The 24,562-nt window shown below is 53.3% G+C and overlaps 1 protein-coding gene across 1 annotated transcript in view; it reads left to right on the forward strand.

Moving 5' to 3' along the window:
* The window catches only part of KLHL29 (kelch like family member 29), a 332,575-nt gene that overhangs the window by 167,431 nt on the left and 140,582 nt on the right, over window positions 1-24,562 (forward strand). Inside the window, exon 3 of the mRNA XM_069582659.1 lies at window positions 18,829-19,158. Within this exon, the coding sequence (XP_069438760.1) occupies window positions 18,874-19,158 (285 nt within the window). The 5' untranslated portion in view covers window positions 18,829-18,873. The remainder of the gene's footprint in view (window positions 1-18,828; window positions 19,159-24,562) is intronic.

A 24,562-nucleotide genomic window follows, 5' to 3' on the forward strand; every position in this document is an offset into this window, starting at 1 on the left:
GTAACTTATGTAGTCTAAAAGAAATCAATAAGAGCTATCGAAAAATAAAACAGGGAAAGAGCTTGGTGAATTAAAATAAGATGGTTAGAGAAAGTCTCACAGAGAAGGTAATATTTAAGAAGAGACCAGAAGGGAAGCAGAGCCCCCAACAATGGGGCTAGTGGGCAAGAGGTAGCAAGTGCAAAGATCCTGGGGCAGGTGGGGGCTAAGGTGCTGGAAGAGCAGAAAGGAGGCCAGAGCCCTAGAGCAGAGCCATCGGGGGTACGGTGGGGAGGAAGATAAAGTAAAAGAAGGAAGTGGACCCCAGGCTTCACAGACCTTATAAAGGTCTGCCTTTTTCTCAAGGTAAGATGCAGGCCATTGCAGGAGCTTGAGCAGAAGAGAAAGATGGTCTGGCTTGGGTTTCATCAAGATCACTCCAGCAGCTATATGGAGGATACGCTGAATGAAGCAAGGGGCAAAGGAGGCAGTTGAGCTAGGAGGGTCGGGCAGAAACCCAGGTGAAAGACGATGGTGGCTCAGCCCAGGGCGGCCAGAGTGGAGATGGGAAGAAGTAGGTGGGCTCAGGGGTGGCCCATGGCTGTCAATCAAGGGAGCTGGACATAGAAGAAGTATCGTGAGTTTGAGGCAGAGGATCTGCAGGGCCAGGCTGGCAGGGAAAGTAATTCCAGAAGTGAGGGGATGTGGAGAGAGCACCAGCCTCAAAGCCAAATACAAGAACCTTTATCTTGGCATCACTTCCTCCCTTTGTGGCCCTGAGCAAATCACCTAATATTGGAGTCTGTTTCCGCCTCCCCAAAACAAAGGCAGCGCTAGGACTCGGCTAAAGTGGCTTGCAGAGTGACAGGCATGCTGCAGGAGCTCAATCAATGCTCCCTGTCACTCCACCCTGCTGTCTCCTTGCAGCTGGGTGAGGAAGGCTCAGCAGCAGAGAGGGGTCCCCGGTCAAGAGGTCCCCAACAGAGGCTCAGAGGTGTAGAGAGTGATCCCCAGGAAAGAACCAGGGGTGTTGCCATCTGTCTCTACTTCATGGTGTGAGTTACTAGGCACTTCCAGTGGCTGGCAGCCTCAGGTGAACACACTTCTGGGCGTAGGTCTTTTTCTGGGCAGCCAGGGAGTGGATGCCAGGTCAGTCCTTTTCTCTGGCATAAGCAACACTGAGCTGCTTTTATTCTAGCTCCAGAAGTCCATTCTGATGGTGCCAGGCTGGTATCTGACACCAGAGTTCCCCCAACCTCAGGCAAGAAGATCTCCCCACCCTCGCCCCTTCCCTATCCAAGCCCAGACCTCTGCAGCATCCTTTGTTGAACTCCAGACAGTGGAGCATCCGCCCCACCCTGGGTGCCGCTGCAGCCAGCCCTCTGTAAATAGACTGCTTGTGCCTGCAGACTGGGCTGGGCAGAGCCAGGGCCAGATGGTCGTCTCACTCCCTCTCCTGGGGCTGCTGCAGCTGAGATCTGGCCCGCAGACAGCTCCATTCAGTGGCCCTGACCCTGTTGTCCCCAATTGTCCTCAAGATGCCCACTCTTTTGCCCTCAGTAAACCCTGAGACTGAGCCCCATGCAGCTGGGTTCTGCGCGGATGTGACTGGCAGCAAAGGATGTGACTGATGGGTGTAAGTAGGGATTCCACCCAGGCTGCTGATGGGATGTGGCGGATAACTAAGTTTTCAGAGCTCAATATGTTGACCAGGCACAGGGGACCCTGCAGAACGAGGGCTGGAAGGAAGCAAGGCCAAAGGGTGAGCCCTCAGAGAAACCTGGCATCATGAGGAAGGCTTCCTTTTGGAGACAAGAACTGAGCTGGAGAAGAACTGAATCAGTTATTGTAGGATGTTTGATTTGACGGTTCCTATGTCTTGGAGTCTCAGATGAGGCACAAAACTGAGCATGAAAGGTACTCAGGACCACACATTGAAAGAGGAGTTGGGTAGCCCCAGGATCACCTCCACCTCCCCCAGCCCAGAAATTAGAAGTCTTCTGATGACTTTTCTCAGGAAGGGAACATCCTTCCCGAGAAGAGCGTTATCCAAGGGAGGAGTGGTGAAGATGTTCCTCCACTCCTGGAGAGACATCGCCACCAGCCATCTGCCCAAGCCTTTCCTTCATGTGACCTGGCACCGTCCTGAGCCTGGGGCATTTGGGAGAATGTGACCAGGCACCAGCACCGTGCCTGACTCTGCAAGACCAGAGGTGGCCGGTCAGGGCAACCTCATGGCCACGCTCTCCAGGTGGACACTGCATGAGGGAGTCAGGCTTGAGCCATCCTGGGAGAGCCCACCCAGGAGGACAGCCCAATGGAAGGTGAGCCAGCAGAGCCCTTCAGGGACCTCGCTGAGTACAGTCTGATCATCCAGTCTACTCCTGCCAAAGAACGCATAACGGTGCCCACTGGGTCTCTGCCCCCCGAGAAGCCGCCTCCACAGTTTTGCCATGCTCTGGGCACACCATGCCTTTGTCTCAGCCTTTGTCCTGGGCGCTCTGGGGAAGCCAGGAGCAGCAGTTAGTGAGTGACAAAGAGGCAGTACCTGGGGAGTGTCAACATGCCCACCCACCCCCCAACCCCCGCTCCTGTTACTGAATCCTGAGACTGGGTGAGTGGGGACTAGGCCCAGGGGAGAAACTTGGAACTGGGCATGAGATCAAAGTTCCAATAAGACATCAAACTTGGCAAAGGAGAAGCTTCTGTTGTTGTTCAGCCACTAAATTATTTCCAACTCTTTGTGACCCCGTGGACTACAGCACGCCAGGCTTCCCTGTCCTTCAGCATCTCTTGGAGTTTGCTCAAGCTCATGTCTATGGAGTTGGTGATGCCATCCTACCATCTCATCCTCTGTGGTCCCCTTTCTCCTCCAGCCTTCAACCATTCCCAGCATCAGGGTCTTTTCCAATGAGTCGACGCTTTGCATTAGGTGGCCAAGAAGAAGATAAGCATAAGATTGTTTTTAGAGCTGACCTTGCCAATGACTAGGTCTGTGACTACACACCCTACTTGAACCTCTCCATGCTTCAGTTTAGTAAATGTACCCTCCTCAGAGGTTTAAGAGAGCTGATGCATGCAGCCCTGATGCTCAGTAAGCAGTAGCTCTCAGTAATAGAAGTATCTGCAGCAATAGTAATAATAATAGAAGTGGCTCCCAAAAGTGATCAAAAAAAAAAAAAAAGCTGTTTGGGTTCAACAGGGTAGGTTTGAAGGGAAGTAGTGGGAGAAAAAATAATCTGTTTGCTGCTGATATCCCACTGAGTTCAGCCTGTTTAGTCAGCCTTTTACACAACTATCATTTTGCAAAATCTATAATAAGAGCAGGGCTGAGTGTAGGGGGAATCCCAGAGCACTATCCATGCCACTTGGATGACCCAGGAAGTCTTATGGGGAGAGGTGGCACAGAGTAAGGCCTCATGCCATGCAGCGGGGATACACCATTGGAAGAAGAAAGTGGTCTCAGGACCCTTGTCAATTTTATGTCCTCTTTGCTCAGAACACAACCCTTGAGACAGCTCAGCCCAGTAAACATCAGTGAGTCCTGTTGCACCCAGCCCACGAGGAGGGTGCCTGGGTCAGTGAGATGAGGAGGAGGCAGGCTTTGCACTCAGGGAGCTGCCAATCTCCTGGGATGGCAAGACAAAAATCGTAGCGTGTGAAGCAAATGTGGCTGTTGGTAAGATGGAGGGATTCAGGGATGCTGCAGGGTTCAGAGGAGGAAAGCTTAGCTTAGCCCAGGCACTCTATCAGCACACACACAGACACATACACACACACACACCTCCTTGGCTGTCTTTCCCTCAAAACCAGTTCTTCTACTAAGCACATAATAGACTGCACTCCTCTACCTACTTAAAGTTAAACATGGCCATGTGGCTTGCTTTGGCCAATAACATGAGAGCAGGAAGGACATGTGTCCCTTTTAAGGGACAGTTTTAAGAACCAGTGTGTGTGATCCCCCAAACCCTCTTTTGCTCTGCAACCACAGCCAGCAGCACCCAGGCAAGGGGCAACACTCTGCCTGTGTCTTGAAGAAGAAACACATGGAGCAAGGTCCCCAAGTGACCAGTGGTGAACAGGTAGTATGAATGAAAAGCACGTAGTTGTAGTTAAACCACTGAGACTGACGGTTAAGTATATTCAAGTCGTGTCCGACTCTTTGTGACCCCATGGACGATAGCCCACCAGGCTCTTCTGTCCGTGGAATTCTCCAGGCAGGAATAGTGGAGTGAATTACCATTTCCTTCTCCAGGGGATCTTCCTGAGCCAGGGATTGAACTTGGGTCTCCCACATTGCAGGCAGACTCTTTACCGACTGATCCACCAGGGAAGACCACTGAGACTGGGGGCTGTTTATCATCGTAGCCTAACTCATCTAGCCAGGTGGAAGCAAGCATCATTTTTCTAAGTAGTCCAGATAGAAAACTAAACCCTGAGAGACTCTTCAGAAACTCCTTTCTGAGTCCTGTAACCCTTCCCTCGTTGGAGCCACCTTGCCCAAGGAATGGCAGGACTGGATTATAGTTCCATCTCTGCCCTGACACTCTATCCTCAGCTAACACCATTGTCCAAGGGGGTGGCTGACCCAGAGTGACTGTGAGAGTCCAACATTGTAAGGATACAGTCTTCAGGGACCTGGGGCTTAAGGAACAGCCAACAGAGAGCCTGCATCCATCAGCTTCTCAGCCTTGTGCCCTGAGGGTCACTGTGAAGGTCAAACCCAGAGTTAGACACGGGACAAACCCAAGGGAGGGGGAGGGAACATGGTGGTCTTTGCTGCTGGTGGGCATGGGGCCAAGGGTCCCAGGCTGCCCGACGGGGTGGAAGTGACAGCCTAGAAGCCAAGTGTCCCTGCTTGGCTAATCTAAAAATAAACAGAAAGGCAACAAAAAAATCCATGTTTCAATTACTGCACACAAGCTGTTCAAACAGCCAGCTCTGCACTGGAGATGTGAACTTGTCAACAGAGCCTGCCTCGTTTGCATGCTCGGGTGGTGATAAAACACACAATCTCGCAACAGGCTGCCCTCTGGTCTGGGTAGGCTTTTTCCTTTTTAATTAAATTAAATTAAAAATACAGACATAGAATAAAGAGTGAAAATCTGAAGCAAGTGCATCAAGATAGATGTGCTCAGTCATGTCTGACTCTACAGCCCCATGGACTGTAGCCCACCAGGCTCCTCTGTCCATGGGATTCTCTAGGCAAGAAGACTGCAGTGGGTTGCATGCCCTCCTCCAGGGGCTCTTCCAGACCCAGGGATTGAACCCCTGTCTCTTACGTCTCCTGCACTGGCAGGCAGGTTCTTTATCACTAGGACCACCTGGGGAGTCTGCACATTGGACAGCAGCCCCCAAAACAGAGGCAGAGGAGGTTCTGAGGGCTAAGGTAAGCCACACCCTTGGGAGAGAGGTAAGCAGGAGAGTGGCCAACACAAAGGGTCAGTGACAGGACCAGGGGACAGAAGTCTCTTTCGAGTGACCCAAAACACTTCTCCCCTCCCCAGCGCTGATCATGGTGAAAACCCCAGTGAGCAGTGTGGGCCCTCAGCTCCCAAAGCCGAGGCGAAGACTGTTTAGGGACCTCTCCGTGGGAGAGAGGTTGTTACAACCCACCTCTGGGGTGAGCTTAGCGGGCCGGATGCATGGCGGACAGAGCTGCGACCCCATCCTTGGCATTTCTTTCCTCTCCCACATACCCTTCCTCACTGTCCTTGTTCAAACACAGTCTGTCCTCTGACATGAATGAAGCCCCAGGAAGCTGAGCTCCAGGGCCACCCACACCCACCCTGCCAGCTCCAGCCCAGACCAGCCACTGCCTACCCTGAGCCCAGGGGTGCTTGTGTCTCTCTATTGGGATAGCCGTAAAGTTCATTCAGTTCAGTCACTCAGTCGTGTCTGATTCTTTGCAACCCCATGGATTGCAGCACGCCAGGCTTCCTTGCCCATCAACAATTCCCAGAGTTTACTCAAACTCATGTCCATTGAGTCAGTGATGCCATCCAACCAATGATGGCATCTCATCCTCTGTCGTCCCCTTCTCCTCCCACCTTCAATCTTTCCCAGCATCAGGGTCTTTTGAAATGAGTCAGCTTTTTGCATAAGGTGGCCAAAGTATTGGAGTTTCAGCTTCAACATCAGTCCTTCCAGTGAATATCCAGGACTGACTTCCTTTACGATGGACTGGTTGTATCTCCTTGCAGTCCAAGGGACTCTCAAGAGTTCGTTCAGGGGCTCCATAAGATCTTATGAGAAGCCCAAAAAAACACTTTGGCCATCGTAATGTATCCTTACTGTGTGCTTTTCTCTTGCCAGCACTACTTTCCCCAAAAGCCAGAACCTTGCCCCATCCTCAAATGGTTTCAGGATCTTGCACCGAGTCATGCATTATGGCACAAGAGGCAGTTAGTACTGTTGATAAGACCTGACAAGGAAAGGGCAGGACATGTGTTCATCCAAGGCATGCCCGGGGGGTTGCTTAGGAGGGAAAGGGGGGGCAGAGCCCTGGCCCATGATGGTGGAGCCCCAGAAGAGGAAGCCGGCTGCCTCTTAATTTCCCAGGGAGGGGTTCTGGATAAAGAAGAGCCCTCCCCCGGAGATGGAGACGAGAGAGCAGCGGGCTCATGCCAACGCCAGTGAAGGCGCCACAAATCCTGCCGCTGAAGTGGCTGTTGGTTGTGTATTCACTCTGGACAGGGATTTTAATGTCCCCAGCCCTCGGAGCAATTCTGCAGCCATCAGCCCAGACACTACTTACTCACTGAAATAAAAAAGCAGTCGAGTCTCTCCCAAGGAAGATAATATCCTGTCACAGGCAGTATGATCTGCCGGCCATGTGACGGCCGTTCCCTAATGTTTCCAAATAGACTTTTGAATAGACTCTTGTCTAGAAGAAAGCAAATTGCAAGAGCATTTTTGGCAGCCAAATAGAGAGCGCGTATTCGTCTTTCTTCTGTGCAACTCTAGCTGCTGGTCTGGCTCCAGGCACCGAGGAGGATTCATCCATCAACTTGGGTCACTGATGAACACCATTTGCTGTGAAGAGAAATCTCGTCGAATTAGTCAGTTCTGCAAGATTCGGAATAATGAGGCGTGCCAGAGGCAGTCTGCGAGAGAGCGGGAGGCCCGCTTGGAGAAGGGAGGTAACTGTGAAGTCTAGCTCCCAAGTCTGCGAGTGTGTGTCTGCAGGACGGTGGGAAAGCAGGCTCCAGACTGTAGTGTTGCCATCCTCGGTGGAGCCACCCAGCGCAGGGAGTCAGAAGGAACCAGAGATGGTTACTTGTCCCAATTACTCTGGGTAATGATCCTCCAGGACATCAAACCATACCCTCTGCCACAGCTGCCTCGTCAATCCTGATGTTTACGAGCCCCTAACTTATACACGCCTCCCTTCTTCCCTCCGTTTATGCTGATATTATGCTGCCAACTGTCATTTCCAATATCTTTTTTATTTTTCATTATCACCATTATAATGATTTACACCAAGAGCAATAGCACAAATGCCTAGTCAATTAGTCCCATGAGAAAAGTCTCTGAATCATGTGCGCCTTTTTGAAAAAAATTACTACATCAAAACAGCCAAAATGTCTCAAAGCAAAGGTGCACATGAGCAGGGACAGAAATGGGAGCCTTGTTCTTTTAATATCATTTATCGTTCCTCTAACGCATATGCTAGATACCACCTTTCCGAGGAAGGGAGATTGCTTTTTGCACCAGAAATTGTGCCCAGAAAAGGGATCAGTGGCATTTTTTCTGGAAATCTATCATCACAAAAGCATTCTGAGACATTTGTCTTTTTAGGTCATGTATTAAGCTTCCCAGGTGGCACTCGTGGTGAATAATCTGCCTGCCAGCGCAGGCAACTAAGAGATATGAGTTCGATCCCTGAGTCCAGAAGATCCCCTGGAGGAGGAAATGGCAACCCACTCCAGTATTCTTGCCTAGAGAATCCCAGGGACGAGGAGCCTAGCAGGCTACTGTCATGGGGTTGCAAAGAGTTGGACACAACTGAAGTGGCTTAGCATGCAGGAAGCCCTGTAATTATGGAATATGGATTTTCTCCAGACACCTTTGCCCCACCCCTCAGGGCCATCCAGGGCAATCACAGTGCACTGGCAAGCACTGTAGGAGCATCAGAATGCCGGGGTCCTCAGGCCAACTCTGATCCTGCTAACAGCTGATCTTAGGCTAACGTGTCTCAAGCTCTGCTGCTGCTGCTGCTGCTAAGTCACTTCAGTCGTGTCCGACTGTGCGACCCCATAGACAGCAGCCCCCCAGGCTCCTCCGTCCATGAGATTTTCCAGGCAAGAGTACTGGATTGGGGTGCCATTGCCTTTTCCAGTCTCAAGCTCTACTTGCATTCAAGTCCTCCTGAGGGATCTTGTGAAAACAGTAGATTCTGACTCAGTGGTGCTGGGGCAGGGCCTGGGATTCTGCAATCTACAAGCCCCAAGGTGGTGCCAACACCACAGACATACAAGCTGCCCTTGGGTAGGGGGTGCTTAGGCCACCACGCAAGCCCTCTTCTCCATCCTCTCCTTTTCATTTTCCCCACTTATAAAAGCCAATGCCAACACATCCACAGTAAGCACTGCAGCCCTAGAAAGCCATGCTGTGGTTGCCATGACCGCCACTGAACCTTTAATGCAGGGGCTCCCTCCCCGCCCTGCTCTGAGCCAGTCCCCCCACTGGTCTCGAATCTGCCAGATTGTGTCTCCCTCAAAGTTTTTGGATGAGCTAAGACCTAGGAAAAGCAGGCGGTTTAACTGGCAGTGGAAAAAGTCCCTCTCTTCCTTTAGAGATAAAGATGACACCCTCAAGCCTTCTGTTACAGAGCTTCATGCCCCCTAGGGTCAGACGTCACTGCCCTGGTTTCTAATCTGAGCTGTCGCATCCCTGACGCCCCTCTCCCCCCAGGCTCGAGGGTCTGGTAGAGGCTGCTCATTTGGGTCCAGACCCTGAAGCTGCCAGCAGCTAAGCAGCAGTGCTGGGACAAGCCACCCAAGCCTGGCACCAGGGCTGGGCAACCGTCACACTTGCCCTGCTGAGTGATCAGTGATGGCTGGAAGTAGGGGGTATAAATAGGAGAGCGGTGATCCCTCCTGGCTGGACAGGCAGGTGGAAGGAAAATTCCCTTTCAGAGCAGGGGTGAAACGTGACAGCAGTGTCTGTGCTCAGTTCTCTGGGGCCTTGGTGTTTGAAAGGAAAGGACCTAATCATAAAACCATACCTAGGTTAATCCTGTGGCTGAGGACAGGGAGAGACTGGCGTTAGCCTGGGGATGTTCCAGAAGTTGCTTGGCTTTTGAGCTGGTCAGAGGATTTGAAACAGGGCCCTGGATCCAGTCTGGCCCCACGACTGGCACATCTTATGTCCACTTGAAGTCCTAAACACCTGCCCCTGCTGAGGAACACTGCACCCCCAGGAGCAGGGTGTGGGCTGGAAAAGCCATGAGGAGGCCACGCTTTCAAGACCAGACCTGAGATGGTGGCCTCCTCACATTTTTCACCCTGGGCACCTGTCTGGCCTCAGAGTGTGTTCCAAGCTGGAAAGGGCTTGCTGCCTTGATCTGGGAGTGTTTCCTATGCTCTATCTCTAGGTGTCCAGCCTACAGAGGGGTGGCCGGGATTCAAACACAAACCTCTTGACTCCCCATTGAGGATGAGTCCTGGAGCAATCACCAGAAGCTGAGCTGGCAGAGCAGAGGAGGGCCAGGCCCAGCACTCAGACCCAGGCAGCTGTGCCCAGTCAGTTCCATGGAGGAAACAGAGGGGGCCCTGTCTTTAGGGAGCGCACCCTCATAGGAGCAGCATTCACGGGGGAGTAGAATGTGCCAGCCCATTCCTGGGTTGTCAGCTAGCCTCTGTGAGCTAGGAGAAGGGAGGGCTGGTGGGAGGAGGCCTCCTGCAGGAGGGCTGGAGTGGGCCCAGCCCCCCAGACTCAGCCAGAACCAAGTTGTCTGAGTCGGTGGGGCCTTGGTGGAGACGGGGGGTCCTGGGAGCCGAGGCAGCCCCAGGGAGGCGTTTCCCAGTGGCATCCCCAGCTCCTGCTGATATCGGTGCCAAGTCACAAGACCAGGCCAGCTTCCCCAGAAGCACCCAGAGAATTCCTTTGTGCTGCACTTGCCAAGATGGTGTTCCGGCTGCCGTTTATTATTTTGCTCCAGAAGAAACACTAAAGATGCGGAGAGGGAAACGAAAATAAGAAAGATGGGCAGGGACTGTTCCAACCGACTTGGCAGCACATCTCCCCCAAACGAGGCAATCATACATTTTCCGATCGGGCTGGACGGGCCGCGGCTCATTCCTCAGCCCCCTGTCTGGAGGCAGTGCGGGCTCCCCACCGTCCTGTGGATTAATCGTGCCTTCGGGCCCTCACAGCCGGCACCCACTCCTCTGCATGCCTTAATGATAGGAAGGAGGGAAGGGTCATTAGTCACCTGTGATCTTGGGGCCAGTGTGCACACGGAGCGTGTCAATAGTTGGGGACACAGAGCACATCCCAGGACACAGAGAACCAAAGTCCTGCAGTGAATTTGGGGGTGCACAGAGCCCAGGTCGGCGAGCGCAGGAGTCTCAGGGACCAGTGCCATGGGCTCCTCGACAGTGGCCCCTGGGCCCCAGTCCCGCATGGACAACACAAAGCAAAGGACTGTGACATTCACAATGATTGATTATTTATTCATGAATTATTCATGTCGAGGCAAGTCTGTGGGACAAGATGCTGCTCTGGTATCCAGCAGGCAGACATGACACCAGGTTATAGAGACACGGTCCGGCCAACAGGGCTGAACCTGGTCCCCTCTGGTCCCCGCCTCCAGGCCACCCTTGGGCCTGGACCTGGTCTGTCATGGCGTCCCTGAGCTGCTGCAGAAGCCCGTCTATCAGGGCAGGCTCTGGGGTTTGTGATAGGAGATCCCCTTGAACACAGACGTTCTGCTGAAAATGACCTTCCTTCCACTACGCTGTGTTGTCCCCAGTGGCCCTGAGTGACAGAGCACCCCGAAAGGTCCCAGCCACCCAGCACAGGGGGTCTCAGGGAGTCCATGAGACACAGACCCACACAGCTCCGTAGTTCCCAGCCGCCTCCTTCATCATCATCCCGGAAACCTGCCTGCTTCCTGTTGACCTTGGGGGCCTAGCCTTGTCCTCCCTGTAATTCAGATCTGGTTGTTATCCAGGGATGGGGCTCTTTCTCATGCACAGTGGGCTCACGAGGCTTACAGCTTGGTCCTCACAGAGGCCCTGGGGGCAGGCAGAGCTGTCCGTTGCTGCTTTCCAGATGAATAACCCGCAGTATCCCTGAGTTCCTGGGGCTCGTGAGGGGTGGCAAAGTGAAAGTGAAAGTTGCTCAGTCATGTCTGACTCTTTGAGACCCCACGGACTATATACTCCATGGAATTCTCCAGGCCAGGATACTGGAGTGGGTAGTCTTTCCCTTCTCCAGGGGATCTTCCCAACCCTGGGATCAAACCCAGGTTTCCCACTTTGCAGGCAGATTCTTTACCAGCTAAGCCACAAGGGAAGCCCAAGAATATTGGAGTGGGTAGGCTATCTGTTCTCCAGCGGATCTTCCCTACCCAGGAATCGAACAGGGGTCTCCTGCATTGAAGGTGGTTTTTAACCAACTGAGCCATCAGGGAAGCCCAAGAAGTGGTGCTGGGGTTCAAATACGACCCTCTTGACACCGCACTTGGCTCCCTTTCCATTGTCTGGGGGCCCCAGGATGAGTCCTGGAGTGGTCAGCTGGGGCTGAGCTAGCAGAGCAGAGAGGGGGCAGACCCAGCATTCAAACTCAGGCAGCTAGTGGGGTGTGGCTTCTCCAAACAGAACAAAGAGTGTGGACCTTTGCAAGGAGACCCTGGAACCCAGCAGCTCAATGTCGAGTTGGCGAGGCAGGGTCCGAGAGGTGCCGAACACCTGGGGCCTGCCCAGCTCCTGGGGTCTGACTAGAGCATTGAGCATGAAATGGTCCAGCTCTGTGCATGTTTTCCAGAGTCTGAACCAGACCTTAAGCCAGGCACTGACTGGGATGGAGCCCATATTTCCCAGTGGGGAAGGATGGGTAGGCTCCGTAGTACCAGACTGGTTCTTATACAACTCTAAAGTTAAGACATTCATTTTCCATCATTATAAAGGTAATCTAACCACAAGGGGCTTCCCAGGTGGTGGTAGTGGTAAAGAACCCTCCTGGCAACACAGAAGACATAAGAAATGCGGGTTCAATCCCTGGGTTGGGAAAATCCCCTGGTGGAGGGCAGCAGTCTGATCCTCCAGCCCATTCCAGTATTCTTGTCTGGAGAATCCCATGGACAGAGGAGCCTTGGTGGGCTACAGTCCAGAGTCGGACATGGCTGAAGGGACTTAGCATGCATGCAGGCAACCACGGCAGAGAAAATGTAAAAATAAAATAAACAGCACCTAAAACTTTTGGTCAAATTCCAGACGGGCAGAATCACTTCTTTCAGTGGCTGCAGCAAAACTAAGATAAGCGAGGCTTGGTGCAGAGTGAAGGCCCAAGGTGCACTTTCCATTTGGGCATCAGGAGCCCAGAGAAGGAGAGAGGCTGGGAGATGAGCGTTCTAGGGGCAGGGGTTTGGGGCAGGAGCTGGAAGTCAGGGGCTGGGGCAATTGCATCATTTTGTTTTCATCCCAGTTAGTAACCCACCTCTGACTCCTCCAAGGGAAGAGAAAGAGACCCAGGACAAGGTGATGTCGCCTGCATCCCAGCACACCTGGTGCTCAGTGGTGATGACCAGAATGAGGGCTTGGCCCCAGTGCCCTGTAGGCAGGGAAGCCGACTTCTGACTTCCACTCACTCCAACTGAAGGGGAGCCCAAGCGTGGAGCGTGTGTGTGGAGGTCCCGGACCGAGGCCCCTGCTGGGGGAGCCCATACCCTTTCTGGTGAGCAAGTGAGTCATCATGGGAGCCAGCACCTTATCCCTCAAGAGTTGGGGGGCAGCAGGGAGGAGTCCTGGATGAGGAAGAAGGTCTTCCTCACAAGGGGGCTTGGATGCTACGGGCACACCAGGCTGACCCTGTAATACTTCTGAGGGATCATCTCAGCCCTGAGTTAGTTGGGCTGGAGGGTCATTGTTCTCCCTGGAGCCGGTCAGTGTGGGCCTCCTCCCCCTTTAGGGTGCTGGGGGGCTCTTTCCTTAGGCTTGGCATCTGCCTGTGTGTACTGAGCTCTAGTCTGTGTGGCTCTGAACGGGGAGGTAGGGGCAGGGCGTGGGGGAGGGGTGGTGCAGGGCCAATGGTTGTGCATCCACAGCAGCCGTTGGGCCCTTCAGGAGTGTCCCAGGGTTATGTGCTCACCCCATTCTTCCCCTCCACTGCGATTCTGTGAGCAGGGCCTCCCCTACCCTCACTCTCCCCAGGAGAGGGGAGGCGTGTGCAGAGAGAAGGTACTGGGAACCAGAGTCAGGGACCAGCTTCCCCAGTGGTGTGCTGGGGCCAGGCTGTCTGAATCTAGGTCTGGTTCTGGAAGAGTGGAAACCCAGTGTCTGCACATGGGGCCACCATGCAAGCTGGTGGTGGTGCATGCCTTTAGGGAGTTGGGAGGTGTGAGGCTTCCACCCGCCCCAGCTGGGGGCCCCATCCCCCTCCCGTTGTCTCTGCCAGCCCAGCATCCCTGGGATGGTGCAGAGGTCAACGCCCCTGGTGAAGGAGTGGGTCCCCTCCCAGCACCCCAGCAGCCAGAGCCAAGCCTCCCACGTAAAACCCCCACCTCTGAGAGGCTCTTCAGACTGAGCCTGGGACCTGCCCCTTAGGATCCCCTGGAGGAGGGTATGGCAATTCACTCCAATATTCTTGCCTGGAGAATCCCATGGACAGAGGAGCCTGGTGGGCTACAGCAATGGGTTGCAAAGAGTCGAACACAATTGAGTGATTAACACTCCTGGGAGACTCTTCAGATTGAACCCAGGACCGCCCCCTAAACATCTCTACCCTGGACCTTGGGCTAACCTGCCCCCACCCACAAATTAAGCCTTTTTAGATCCTAGAGATCTTTCTTCACACTTGCGTGTAATTTAAAAGATGCTAGCCACACAATCACCCCACCCAGGGGCAAGCCTGCTCCCTGATTAAGAGCCCCAGACCTGGGAATGACTGTGGCCAGATTCCCTCCTCTCTCTCGTGCCTGGGCCCCTGAGCCAGGCTCTGCCCATTCACAGGCCGCCTGCCGGGTGTGCACCTTGACAAGGAAGCGTTTCTGCATGTTTTGCCTATAATTGCTTGACCAGTTTCATCTGAGATGCCTTGTGCGCCTGGGGCCTCCCCCTGCCCAGGCAAACGCTTCCTCCAGCCCCAGATGCACGTGGGGGCCCACAGGCCGCAGCCCAGCAGGAAACACTGACATGGCCACCTCTGGCGCTGGCCCTCTGCCGTCTCACCCGGGTACACCGGGCAGCATGCGCCTTTCATTCCGTTTTGAGAGGGGAAATTAAACTGAGGGATGAAGTCGAGCCCAAACCTGCCGTGCAAATAGCTGACCTTTGTTTTGAATACACTTAACGAGGCCGAGACCAGACTGTGGGGCCTCCAGCTGCCTGAGTGTCCGTCTCCTCTCTGGTGTTTTCAGGAGACTCACAGGGATGCGCAGCAGGGTGGGGATGGGTAGAGGAACAGCTGCTGGGCTGGCTTTGCTGCCATGCACCAGGACTGTGAGGAGGAGAGAGCCACAGTGTGGTCCAAGGGGCCCCTCTCCTCCAAAGTAGCAAGCTGAGAGGTGTGATCGGCATCTGAGGTGTTGTTGGGGCCCAGGAGGGCCCTGTGACAGGATCCCAAACATGCTGTGCCAGCTCTGGGCTTGTCTCAGGGGTGCAGGCCACCTGAATGCCAGCCCGCCTGATCTCCATCCTCAGCAGCTGGAAGGAGATGGTTCCTTGACAATATGGGAGGTTGTGTTGTTCTGTAGGAAGTTAGGGGCTGATTTAGTGCCAATTAGGCCAGGTTAGACTTAGGTTACAAATAAACTGCCAATCTCAGGGCCTTAAAGATAAAGATTTATGTACCAATTGTGCCGAGTCTGGCAATGGGGTTGAGATGGGGGGCAACCCTCTTCCATCAGATAATGGCACTGGCTAGGAGATATGGCCTCTGAGGTCACCAGGGCAATCAGAGGGTCACACCAGATGTTTTTAAAGAGAGAATTCTGGAGATGGCCTTCATCCCTTCCCCACTCATTCTGTCTGCCTGAATTCAGATGCATGATCCCAATCAACTATGAGGGAGGATTCAGGGGTCTTTCTGGATGGGCAGAAAGAGGACATTGTGTTTTAAACTCGGAGCATCATGTCTGCCCCACTTAGGATCCAGCCTAGGGAGGCAGTCACCCTAAGGGTGCTGGTAATTAGCAAGAGCCCTGCCCTGACGGGTGAGCTTCAGGAGACCAGAGTCTAGGCCCTGGGCTTCAGCTGCCCCTGGACATGTAGAGCCTCCCTTCAGAGCTATCTTCAGAGGCTCCAGGTCTGCTTTCTTAGAAAGGACAATCCCTAGCTCCAGTGCCTTCAGGGAATTTCCAGCTGGAAGACTCAGGGTTTTATGTCTAAGGTTCTCCTTTTGTACAAATGTGTTTGTCCTTTCCTTAAACATTGAGCAATTAAGAAGAAATAAACATGTGTTTATTTATCCAGCAAATATCTCCTGAACACTCTTCTAAGCCAGGCATTGCTAGGTGCTGGGATTATAGAAACAATAAAGCCTGGAGTTTACTCTCAAGGGTAGCAAATGTACAACAGCCATCCACAGATGCTGGAATGATAGTGGGTACAGATGTTCAGGGGGACAGAGGAACTCTCTCACCTGATCTTGGGAAAGGAGTGGTTAATACAACCTCTGAGAAGAGTCAATGGCTGAGTTGGATCGTAACAGATACACAGGACTTAGCCAGACTCAGGGGAAGCCAGTTCTGGCAGAGGAACAGGGTGGACTTGTCCGCAGGCAGAGAGAAGGCGAGATAACCTTCAGAAACTAATGTGTTTGGAATGATAGCACCTCATCCCCAGGATGGGAAGAATGAGAAATGAAAATGAAAGTCACTCCGTCTTTGCTACCGCAATACAGTCCATGGAATTCTCCAGGCCAGAATACTTGAGTATGTAGCTTATCCTTCTCCAACAGATCTTCCCTACCCAGGAATTGAACCTGGGTCTCCTGCATTGCAGGTGAATTCTTTACCAACTGAGCTATCAGGGAAGCCCATTAATGAATGAATGATGATGCCAAAAGAGAAAGCCAACCCAGATGCTCAAGAGTCCCCTGGCTACCCTTAGGTGTCTGGATTGTTATCAGATTGTATTTAAAGCAGGAGAGAAAAGGGTGGTGACCAGACCTGTGCTTTAAAAAACCATAAGGGAGGGATTCTCTGGCGGTCCAGTAGTTGAGACTGCACACCACCAATGCAAGGGACTTGGTTTCAGTCCCTGGTTGAGGAACTAAGATCCCACACGCTACAAGGCACAGCCAAAAGATTCAAAAGGCAGTACTAATAAAATAAACAAAGTTTATTTAAAAAGCCACAAGGGCTGTTGGTGGAGGAGGGACAAGAAGGATGAAGCTGGGGGCAGAGGACCGGTTGAGATAATGTATGTGGGAGGCATGATTTTGGGGTGGATGTGCAGATGGAGGGAGGCAGATTTTGAGAAACAACTAGAGCAACAGACGCAAAAGCCCTGCTGTGAGTTACGGGGACAAACGTGGGGACAGGCAGATGGCTTTCTCTGAAAGAGGGAATTCCTGAGAATTCATGTCTGGGCAAAAGAACAATGCGTTGATTTAAGGATGTACCATGTTTAGGTACCTTCAGGCAGCAGGATGGTGGGCGTGGTGCAAGGCGAGGGAGGCTTCAGGAAACGTGGCTGAATGAGGTCATCCAGGGACAGCGTGGAGGGTGGGAAATGAAGAGGAAATAGGGGCCCTTGAAAATGAGCCAAGAAAGAGGAGCCTGCCGCACAGACAGGAGGAGGGGTGGCAGAGGAAGGAGGAAAAGTGAGAGAACGTCATGTCACCCAGGCTGCACAGAGGAGCTTTCCAGAAGGTCGGCTGTGCCAGGGAGGGTGGGGAGGGGGTTTAAGGAAGACATGGGCATAAACTTCCTATTGGATGGACCAAATAGGTCCTTCTCGACCTCAGTGAGAATGGCCCCAGACGAGTGACCAGAGCCGCACGGGAGCAGATGACAGAGCAGGAGCGGGGAGCATGACCCCAGGCGTAGCCAGCTCTCCTGAGAACATCAGTAGGAAAAGTTCGTGAGGATAATCAAAGGGAGGTTCATTTTTGTTTTGATGATGTTACTATTGAGTAGATGAAAAAACAACTTTTGTCACTATTGAATACAATTTTTGTGGCATGGTGTAAGCTATGAAGCATAGCAATGAAATTAAGTGAGCCCACCGTCCAACTTAACAAGGACAGTCATCTCTGCTTCAGGTGGACCTGCAGGCTTAGCCCAGGCTGTGAGGGGTTGAGTATCCAGCAGAGGGGACAGTGCCAAGGTAGGGGACAGCTGCTACCAGGGCCCTGTCCATCACAGCCTGGATTGGGTTGGCCCAGGCTCTGGCTCTGTGGCACTAGAATTTGGCACCTAGGTCTGGATGAGAAAGGACCAGAGTGGTATCAGGCTTAATATAAGTTTGTAAAATAAAGCAGTCCATTTAGTAGCCAGCAATTCCAGAGCCCCCAGCCCAAGCTGAGCTGGACTGGCAGGTTAGGAAGGTGAGCCAGGAGCTGTCCTTGACCTCCAGGAGCTCACATCCTAGACAGAAAGTGTGTGGAGAAAGGAAAAGAATCAAAGAGAACCACATCGTGCCTGAGCCGGGAGCAGAGCTGGGGATGTGATGTGCAGGGGGACAACACCTCAATCTGCCCCTGGCACCCTAGCACCAACTTTTCCCCCTCTGCCTGTGCCTCACTGAAGCCTCGCCCACTGGGACAGGTTTTCTTATACATTTACATCCTTCCTGACTGAGGGTGACTGGTGCAGAGCCAGGCAGGTCACGGTCGTGCTGAGCAAAATTCGATCCCTGGTGATACAGGAGGCCCTCGGGGTATCTGGTGTGTCTAGGTCTCCATGACAACACGGAGGGCCTTATGTTCGGATACTCGGGAAAGCTGCATGGAGACGGTCTGGTTCACAGAGGCTGGGGAGCCCGGGGGACTCTGGTGCCAGCAACTGAGTCGCAGGTTATAAAAGAAAACTCCCAACTCCCTAAAGCTTAACACATCGGACTTGAGTCCTACACTGAGTCACAGTCTGGAGGCCGGAGATCCTGGCCACATTCTCACCTTCTAGCTTTTGGACCTTGAGGGAATCGCTTATTCTTAATGAGTTCCCTGGCATAAAGTGAGGATGACCTTGCCAACTCACAGGCCACTCTAAGGATCAAATGAGATCTGTTGTCAAGGTCCTCGTTCACCGCAAAGTGAGTCTCCCGACATGGCTGTTTCCCCGTACCATAGGGTTGAGGATAACAGGGCCTGAGGGGTCCACAGGATCTTGTTTTCACAGCAGGGATCGGGAGATGAGTCCTAGTCGTGATTATCAGGCACACGTCTGCATCGTCCAGGGCAATGTGATGCCACCGAACAGAAGCATCACTTTAAACCATGACTGGGTTCAAATCTCATTGACTACACTTCTGCCACGTGATCCTGGACAAATCATATTCCTCATCTGTGATGGGGCTAATGATCCATGCTTTGTGGGCTTGCTGTGAATATGAAATGAGCTAACAGTTTTGTGCCCAGAGAAGACGTTTAATGGGTACTGACGGCCATGGCTGTCCTCGCATCCTGGCAAGGCTGCCCTTTGTTTAAACTGCCCTCCTCTCCACTCTGCGCCTGCAGGTCCAGCCTCTGTTTCCCCGCGAGGAGCAGCCACGGCCCAGCGAGATGTCCCGGCACCACAGCCGCTTCGAAAGAGATTACCGGGTGGGCTGGGACCGCCGAGAGTGGAGTGCCAACGGGACGCATGGGACCACCAGCATCTGCAGTGCCACCGCTGGGGCAGGGGGCAGCTCCGCCAGCAGCCTCAGCGCCCGGCCTGGCCTCCTGCCGCTGCCCGTGGTGCCCTCCCGACTGCCCACACCTGCCACGGCCCCCACGCCCTGCACCACCGGCAGTGGAGAGGCCATCACCAGCCTCGTGGCCAGCTCCGCCCCCGCCACCACCACCAAGGTAAGACCCTTCTGGTGTCTGCTGCAAGCAGGAGCCGGGCAGGGGGGCCCTGCTCCCCCACAGTCCCTGGCCAGATGCTTCCTTCTCGAGAGTACGGGTGTCCCTGGGGCTGCGCCAGGCAACTGTTAAAGTTCACGTGGTTTTAGTTTCCATAAAGCCTCTCTCTCTGTGACTAACTTGTGGGAAGACAAGCAGGTGCTGAGGCCATGTGTTGTCCTCTGTCACATGGACAAAAGGCATTTAACCAGCAAAAGGGCTGTGAAACTCCAAGGTGGTGTGATACAGGGTCTCTAAGTGGGTGACTGTAGATGGGTAAGACCCCTGGGGGCTCCGGTGACAAGTTTGCAAAAAGATTCTGCCCAGTAGTTGGTCCTAAATGGTCATAAAACTGCTGCAACCAGCGTTCGTATCAAGCGTGCGCACACCCAGGGTCCCCTCCAAGCCCCAGACAGCCCAGTGACATCAGTACTTTTCTCCAGTTGAGGACACGGAGGAACCAAGTCTATGGGAGAGGTCCAAGGGGCACCTTCCTGGAGGAACCCAGGCCTCAGGGGCGTCAGTTTCAGGTCATCTTTGCGTCTTCCAGAAGTGGCTCCAGCCCCCAGAAGCAACAGCAGAAAACCGTCTGGGTTACCAACCACAATCATCGAAGTGAAAATGTCGCCAAGGCTCCTGCCTGGCTTCCGGCCAAGCTGGTGCCCCTCAGGCCACTCAGAGCCCCTGGAGGGACGGGACCCAGGCTGGTGGCAGGAAGCCCATTCACGGCCATCCGGTGTCCTGGGCAAGCATGCACTCTGCAGGTCTCTTCACCTCTGCCAGGCATTCAGAGCTGCCTCCTAGGTGCCATCTCTGGGCCAGCGTGTGTGTGTGTGTGTGTGTGTGTGTGTGTGTGTATGTGTGTGTGTCTAGTCTTTTGTGCTTTCATAAAAGTTGCAGGAAAAGTTAAAGGCAGGGGAGCCCCAGCCCCAGCCATTGTGAGGTGGCGGTGGTGTTGGAAAGTGGCGCTCCAGGTGTGCTGAGCCTTTGTCTCGGTGATTTTCAAAGCTCCCTTTCAGCCCCGCTTCCCATTAATAACTGTGAGTGCTGCCAGCGCAGTGCCCTGCAGAGGCCCGAGACAATGGAGCCGTTGGAGGCCAGCTTGGAGCGCACTGACATCTTCGGCAGTGCCTTATTGATTTTATTTTCCTGTTATGAAAACACCACCCCACTGAGGTGGAAAGGGAAGGAATGTTGGACAGGGGAGAGGAGACGGAAGCTTAATGTGGGCACGAGGCCCCTGGACCAGCCAAACACATTCCTCCCCAGGCGCCAGCCCCCAGGACGGCTCCAGGGGCAGTGACCTCGGCCCAGGGGACCTAGCCAGCCGCCCTGAAGGCCGCATCTGGCAGCCGCTCAGCTAAGCCAGCTGTTGGCCATGTGGAGGATGGCAGCGTCTGGAGCTGACGGCCGGGATTCCAGGTGGGGAGGGAGGAGCTGGGCCCGGGAGCCCTCTTGATGGTTTCCACCCTCTCAGGGATGGAGGCCTTTTTAGGGACAGCGTCAGGCTGGGCCTCAGGCCGGGGTTTGGGCTCTGCCAAGCCAGGGAAGTCGAGGGGAAACTCAGGGAGGGCCTGCCCTGCCCACACAGCTCCTGCTTTGCTCTCAAGCAGCTTGATATTCATCATCTCTATCTGGCTGGGCCCCAAACCACAGCATACAGAGGAAAGGAACCCGGCCTCAGACAGAAAACAACAGCTGGGCAAGAAAAAGCTGGGCGGCTAGGAGGGGAGAGGGGCCAAAAGTTTACGCCTGTGTGGACAGCCAGCTCCTTGGCACACCTTCCCCCATAACCATCTCCAGCCCAGTTTCACACCTGCAGAGGCTTGTCCAGTCAAGCAAAGGTGCCTGACTGCACCCAGGATTCCTGGGTGCTCAGAAGAATGGGGCAAGGGGAGTGGGGGCGGGCAGGGACGACAAAATACAGCAGTGGCTTCTGTCCAGGGCCTTGGGGCTGAACTTGGGCTCTGGTTCCATTCTGCCATTCTGGACTAACTGCCGACTCCCCAGACTCCTGTCCCCAGCCTAATTGTCTAAGCCAAGACGGGACCACATCAAGTGACAGGCAAGCCAGTAGGAGGTATCCGTGGTTTCCCTGGTTGACCAATTGCGTCTTCACTGAGCAGCCAAGGTTTGGCTCTTGCCCTCAGGGAACTCACGGGCCAGGATATAACAAATCTGCGGCCTGGATGGTGCAACCGAGTGACCTGAGGATGCCTCTCCCATTGAGGCTGTTGGCAGAGGCCGCTTTGTGGAGTGGAGGAAGACAGACTCTGGAGCCAGACTGCCTGGATTTGAATTCCATCCTATCTCGTGCTGGCTGAGTGACCCTGGGCCAGTTGCATAACCTCCCTGGGCCTCACTTCTGTAACACGGGAATAAGTGGTCGTACCTGCCTGTCAGAGTTGTGAGGATCATGTGAGTTAAAACTCGTGTAAAGAGTTCAGAATCACGTCAAGCCTGGCACATGTCCTATAGAGCACTATGGGCATCATCTTTGTCCCCGTCTCCCAGGAGAGGCCTACGGGACAAGGCCACGCCCCTGTAAGGAAAGGTGAACATTTTCTGGCCTCACCAAGAGGAAAAGGTAAGGCTTCAGATGAGAAAACAAGAGCTAGGCCCCAAGCAGGCAGGGACAGGAACTGAGTTTGTGAGTGGTTAAGCCTCAAGCTGGGGCTCCCCACCGGGCAGTATAGAACCCGCCTATAAATGCAGAAGATATAAGAGACGCAGGTTCAGTCCCTAGGTCAGGAAGGTCCCCTGGAGGAGGGCATGGCAACCCACTCCAGTGTTCTTGCCTGGAGAATCCCATGGATGGGGAGCCTGGTGGGCTACAGTCCATAAGGTCGCAAGGAGTCGGCACAACTGAAGCGACTTAGCAAGCACACAGGCCTAAGCTGACCTTGTGACATGACCATGGAGACATGTCAGCAAGACGGGCTGGAGGGAAGGGGCCATCCAGTGGGCCTCAAACAGAGACTGAGTTAGCACCTTTTGTCAGCCATGGGCCCTTTCCTCCAAGAAAGCCCAGTGACTTTTTTTTTTTTTTTTTGGCTGCATCCAGTCTTCACTGGGTCATGAGGGATCTTTCGTTGTGATGCATGGACTCTAGATGTAACACGCAGGCTCAGTAGTTGTGGTACACCCGTGTAGTTGCTCCGTGCTATGGGGGAAATCTTACTTCTTAAGGATTGAACTTAGGGATTGAACCCAAGTGCTCTGAATTGGAAGGTGGATTCTTAACCACTGGACCACCAGGAAGGTCCTGAAAACCCAGTGTCTACAAAGGGCAGAGGCCCCCTCTGGTGGACGACCTGGGGAGGCAGGTAGCTGCATGGAAGCCAGAGCAGAGCTGTGGGTTTCACTTCCTTTTGTGTATTCCTACTGCCCTGCCCCACATGTGGCTCAGACAGTGGCCTGCAGTGCAGGAGACCTGAGTTTGATCCCTGGGTCAAGAAGATCCCCTGGAGAAGGAAATGGCAACCCACTCCAGTATTCTTGCCTAGGAAATTCCGTGGACAGAGGAGCCTGGTGGGGTAGAGTCCACAGGGTTGCAAAGAGTCAGACACGACTGAGCAACTAACACTTTCACCACTCCACTTTCACTTTCACCACCCCATATTGGTAAACGTTGCTTGAATGTCCTGGCCTGGCTTCCTCGGTAGAGGGTCTAGTGCTGCCTGAGCCAGAACCACCCCTGAGATGACAAATGTTGGCACTGTCAGGCCTTAGCATCTGCAGTGGGCTGGACGTGGAGCAGGGGGAGTGTCACACAGTCTGCGGGCTGCAGGCACCCCCATATCCCAGGCTGTCACCACCCACGTAGAGACGGCAGCCCCTTCATCTGCCCTGCCCAGTGTGGGGCTGCTTCTGCCCAGCGTTAGGGGCAGTCCTGGCTCTCCAGGGCGAGGAAGGCTGGCTGTGCTCCCAGCGGCTGCTCAGAGAAATGATGACAATTTTTCTGTCACTGCAGCCTCCAGGCCTGAGTTGATCTTTTGGTTTCTTCCTTTTTCCAGGGCCTGAAGATTTCTTGCATGTTTTAGATGCAAGGCCGAAAGGCCAGTTGGACAAACACAACTCCTGGGTAACTGAAGCATGGGGAGGGCTTAGCCAGATACACACCACACATACACACACACATACACTCACTTACACCACACACACACACACACACACACACACACACACTCAGTCACACACACAGTCCAACACACACACACATTCCTTGCTCAGACCCATAAACTGCTTCCCTGGGGCACAGGTCAGCTCTTAATCCTCTAGGACACAAGTTTCCAGAGCCCAAGAGAAGTAAGCCTGCAACCCAATCCCTGTATTTTGTAGGTCAGAAGAGTGAGACTTTGAGAAAAAAAAAAAAAAGACTTGCAGAGGTCACCTAGGGAGTGAGAAACAGAACCAGCCTGGGCTTGTTCCTTCCCCAGCCCAGGCTGCCTGGCACAATGTGTTCACCATGGTAACCAACATTGCAGCATTGTTATGATAACTTTTCCCCATCCCCTCATCCACCTAGCTGACAGCGGATGCTGAATTTTGGCAAGAAAATGGGTATATTTACCTTTTGCATTATAGGTAGAAAAAATCTAGGCTAAAGATTGGGTCAACTGAACACTGCACAGCTGGTGAGAACTTCAAGCCCTTGAGTCCAACAGAAATGGGTTTGAATCCTGTGTTTACCACATAGGAGCCAAGGACCTCTCCAAGCTTCAGTTTCTTTGTCTGTAAAATGGGAATGATAATGGTGTTTCTCATGGAAGTGTTGTGAGAATTGGTTAAACTAATATGTGCAGAAAAGCATAGACTAGTACCTGCCACTTGTTAAACACTCAATAAAAGTTCATTTTGAAAAGGTAAATGAGAAACTGAGTTCAACAGAGTATTCATATATTTGGGGGAGACCAATCCCACTGTTGTTGGGAGCCAGTACTCTGGCTCTAGGCTCCAGGCAGTCAAGGGCCCTGGGGGAGAGTGCTGCTGAGAAGCACAAAGGCTACCAGGCCTGTTTATGGGATAGAAAGGAAGCTCCACGGCCCTACAGTTGCTGCTGCATGAAATTTAAATTATTCTCAACAAACCTGCTTGACAGATGAAACAGAAAAGGGACGGCTTCATAAAATGCAATTTTGTTCCTGAAAGAATGGACTTTGCAGGATCCTCGCTGATGTCTGTGAAATGTATCGGGGGCCTTTTCTCCAAGTGGTCAGGAGCACTCATGCTGAAACATTCCCATCATTCCTCAGAGCTAAACCCTTGAAAATAAATCTAGGCCGGGAAGAGAGAGACTTCGCCTGTGTCCCAGGCCTAGGGAAAACCAAAAGAGGCCATGGAATCTGCAGGCTCTGTCCTCAGATTT

The sequence above is a fragment of the Ovis canadensis genome, chromosome 3, assembly GCF_042477335.2.
Source record: "Ovis canadensis isolate MfBH-ARS-UI-01 breed Bighorn chromosome 3, ARS-UI_OviCan_v2, whole genome shotgun sequence".
Taxonomy (NCBI): domain Eukaryota; kingdom Metazoa; phylum Chordata; class Mammalia; order Artiodactyla; family Bovidae; genus Ovis; species Ovis canadensis.